The 2120-nt window shown below is 63.6% G+C and overlaps 2 protein-coding genes across 2 annotated transcripts in view; one reads left to right on the top strand and one right to left on the bottom strand.

Moving 5' to 3' along the window:
* The window catches only part of CRELD1 (cysteine rich with EGF like domains 1), a gene marked incomplete at its 5' end in the record, with an annotated part of 2649 nt that extends 760 nt beyond the window's left edge, over window positions 1-1889 (top strand). The window contains 6 exon segments of the mRNA XM_017732315.1: window positions 1-71; window positions 161-256; window positions 345-428; window positions 541-636; window positions 718-861; window positions 972-1889. Of these exon segments, the coding sequence (XP_017587804.1) occupies window positions 1-71; window positions 161-256; window positions 345-428; window positions 541-636; window positions 718-861; window positions 972-1192 (712 nt within the window).
* Window positions 1890-1988: 99 nt separating this feature from the next.
* The window catches only part of LOC108446239 (mucin-2-like), a 4134-nt gene continuing 4002 nt past the window's right edge, over window positions 1989-2120 (bottom strand). Inside the window, exon 4 of the mRNA XM_017732316.1 lies at window positions 1989-2033. Within this exon, the coding sequence (XP_017587805.1) occupies window positions 1989-2033 (45 nt within the window). The remainder of the gene's footprint in view (window positions 2034-2120) is intronic.

A 2120-nucleotide genomic window follows, 5' to 3' on the forward strand; every position in this document is an offset into this window, starting at 1 on the left:
CGCCTTCGCTGCCGAGTGGGGTGACGGCTACTATGAGGCCTCGCGGAACAAGAGCCACCTCGTGTGTGCTGGTAGGTGAGGGTTCTCCCAGTGCTGCCCAGGCCCTGGGTACAGACAGCTCCCCCCTGCCTGTGTCCACACCTGCCCTTCCTGCCCGCAGAGTGCTACCAGGCATGCGGGCACTGCACGGGGCCTGAGGACTCCAGCTGCCTTCGCTGCAAGAGGGGCTGGGTGCTGCACGAGCACCGCTGTATTGGTGAGTGAAGGCCGGGGAGAGCTCGGGGCTGTGAGGGCTGCGTCCCCAGAGCCAAGGCTCAGTGGGGCCATCCCCATCTCTCCTGCAGACATAGATGAGTGTGGCACAGAGATGGCGCATTGCCGAGCCAACCAGTACTGCGTCAACACAGAGGGCTCCTATGAGTGCCGAGGTCAGAGGGAGGTGGGGGGTTTTCGTGCAGGTGGCTCTTCCCTGCTTGGGCCAACCCTGGCTGGGCTGGGAAGGAGCTCCAGCAGCAGCCCTGGCTCCTTTCCCTGAGGCAGACTGCTCCACGGCTTGCATCGGCTGCATGGGTGCTGGGCCGGCTCGCTGCAAGAAATGCAACAAGGGCTACTGGCGGGACGGAGCCAAGTGCCTGGGTGAGTGCCTCCCGTGGACTGGGGGGCCATACTGTCCCCTCCTCACTGCCCAAGCCCTGGCTGAGCTCTTCTTCCCCCCAGACGTGGATGAGTGTGCCAGTGCCGAGGAGCCGGTGTGCACAGGGGTGCAGGAAGTGTGTGAGAACACAGAGGGCAGCTACCGCTGTGTCTGTGCCCGAGGCCACATCCGCCGAGATGGGCAGTGCGTTGAGGACAAGCCCCCTGGTATGGCCTAATGCAATGTAGGGGAACATGGGCATTCGGCAGGGGGAGTGGGACACAGTGGGGGGCTCTTGCTGCTCAGCTGTGCCCTCCCACGAGTGTTGTCCATGCAGATGCCCCAGAAAAGGGCTTCTTTGATGACGTGACTGATGATGAGGTGGTGGTGCTGCAGCAGATGTTCTTTGGTGTGATGATCTGTGCCCTCGCCACGCTGGCTGCCAAGGGTGACATGGTCTTCACAGCCATCTTCATTGGCGCTGTGGCTGCTATGGCTGGCTACTGGCTCTCTGACCGCAGTGACCGTGTCCTCGATGGCTTCATGAAGGGCAGATAGCTCTGGAGCTGCTGGGCACAAGCGGAGGGGCAGGCTCAGCTTGGGGTGCAGGGCCTCCCCCAAGCAGGGCTGGCTGCCAAGGCCACATCCTGCACACGATGCTGTGCCTTGCATGCGTCCCCCAGCCCCCCCTTAGCATAGGGTCTCGTTTTCCCTGTCCCTGCAGAATGAACCAGGAGTACCTGATCCTGGGGGCTCCCACACAGCCCCCTCTGGCTGGAGAGGTGATGCCAGGCAGTGCAGCATCATGTGGGGGGCACAGCATGCTGCCCCCAGCTCCTCGTGCTCTGGAGGAGAGGCCTGGCATCGTGACAGGTGAGGGGGTGGTGGGGCAGGTGAGGGGGTGATCCTGCTATCTGCACCCAGCCTGGGGCTTCTGGCCCTATAGGACTCCCCTCCCATGAGGCCATTCCCTGTGGGGGAGTGGGGGGCTGGGTCCCCCCCTGCCCTGAGCTGTGGGGCTGGGAGAGCTGCCCCCCCCATCCCACCCCTCTTCCCCACCTCCCTGGGCAGAGCCCATCTCCCCTCCCAGGCTGGGGGGCCAGGGGCCCCTTGCCACTGGCAGGGTGCTGTGCTGGTGAGGGGGCCCTGCTGGATGCATGAGTGTGGCCGTTGCATTTGTCCGTGGTTTGTTCGTCGGGGTGTGCCCATCTGTCTGTGTGTCCATATCTCAGGAAATAAAGTTCTGCACACCCAGCTCGGCTGCTCAGGGTGGGAACTGGCAGGGTTTGGGGGTGCTGCTGCCCACCACCGCTTTCACATGCCAACAGGACCGTCTCCTCCCAGCATAAACTCTTTATTTCTCTCGTTTGGCACAAATGGAACCGGCCCCTGCCCGGCCCTACAGGGGCACAGGATCAGACCCCCCGCACCCTCACACTGGGCTCATTGTCCTCCTGCGCCCCCAGTCTCTGCCTGCTGTGGGCTC

The sequence above is a fragment of the Corvus brachyrhynchos genome, unplaced genomic scaffold (genome assembly GCF_000691975.1).
Source record: "Corvus brachyrhynchos isolate BGI_N302 unplaced genomic scaffold, ASM69197v1 scaffold4, whole genome shotgun sequence".
NCBI classification, from domain to species: domain Eukaryota; kingdom Metazoa; phylum Chordata; class Aves; order Passeriformes; family Corvidae; genus Corvus; species Corvus brachyrhynchos.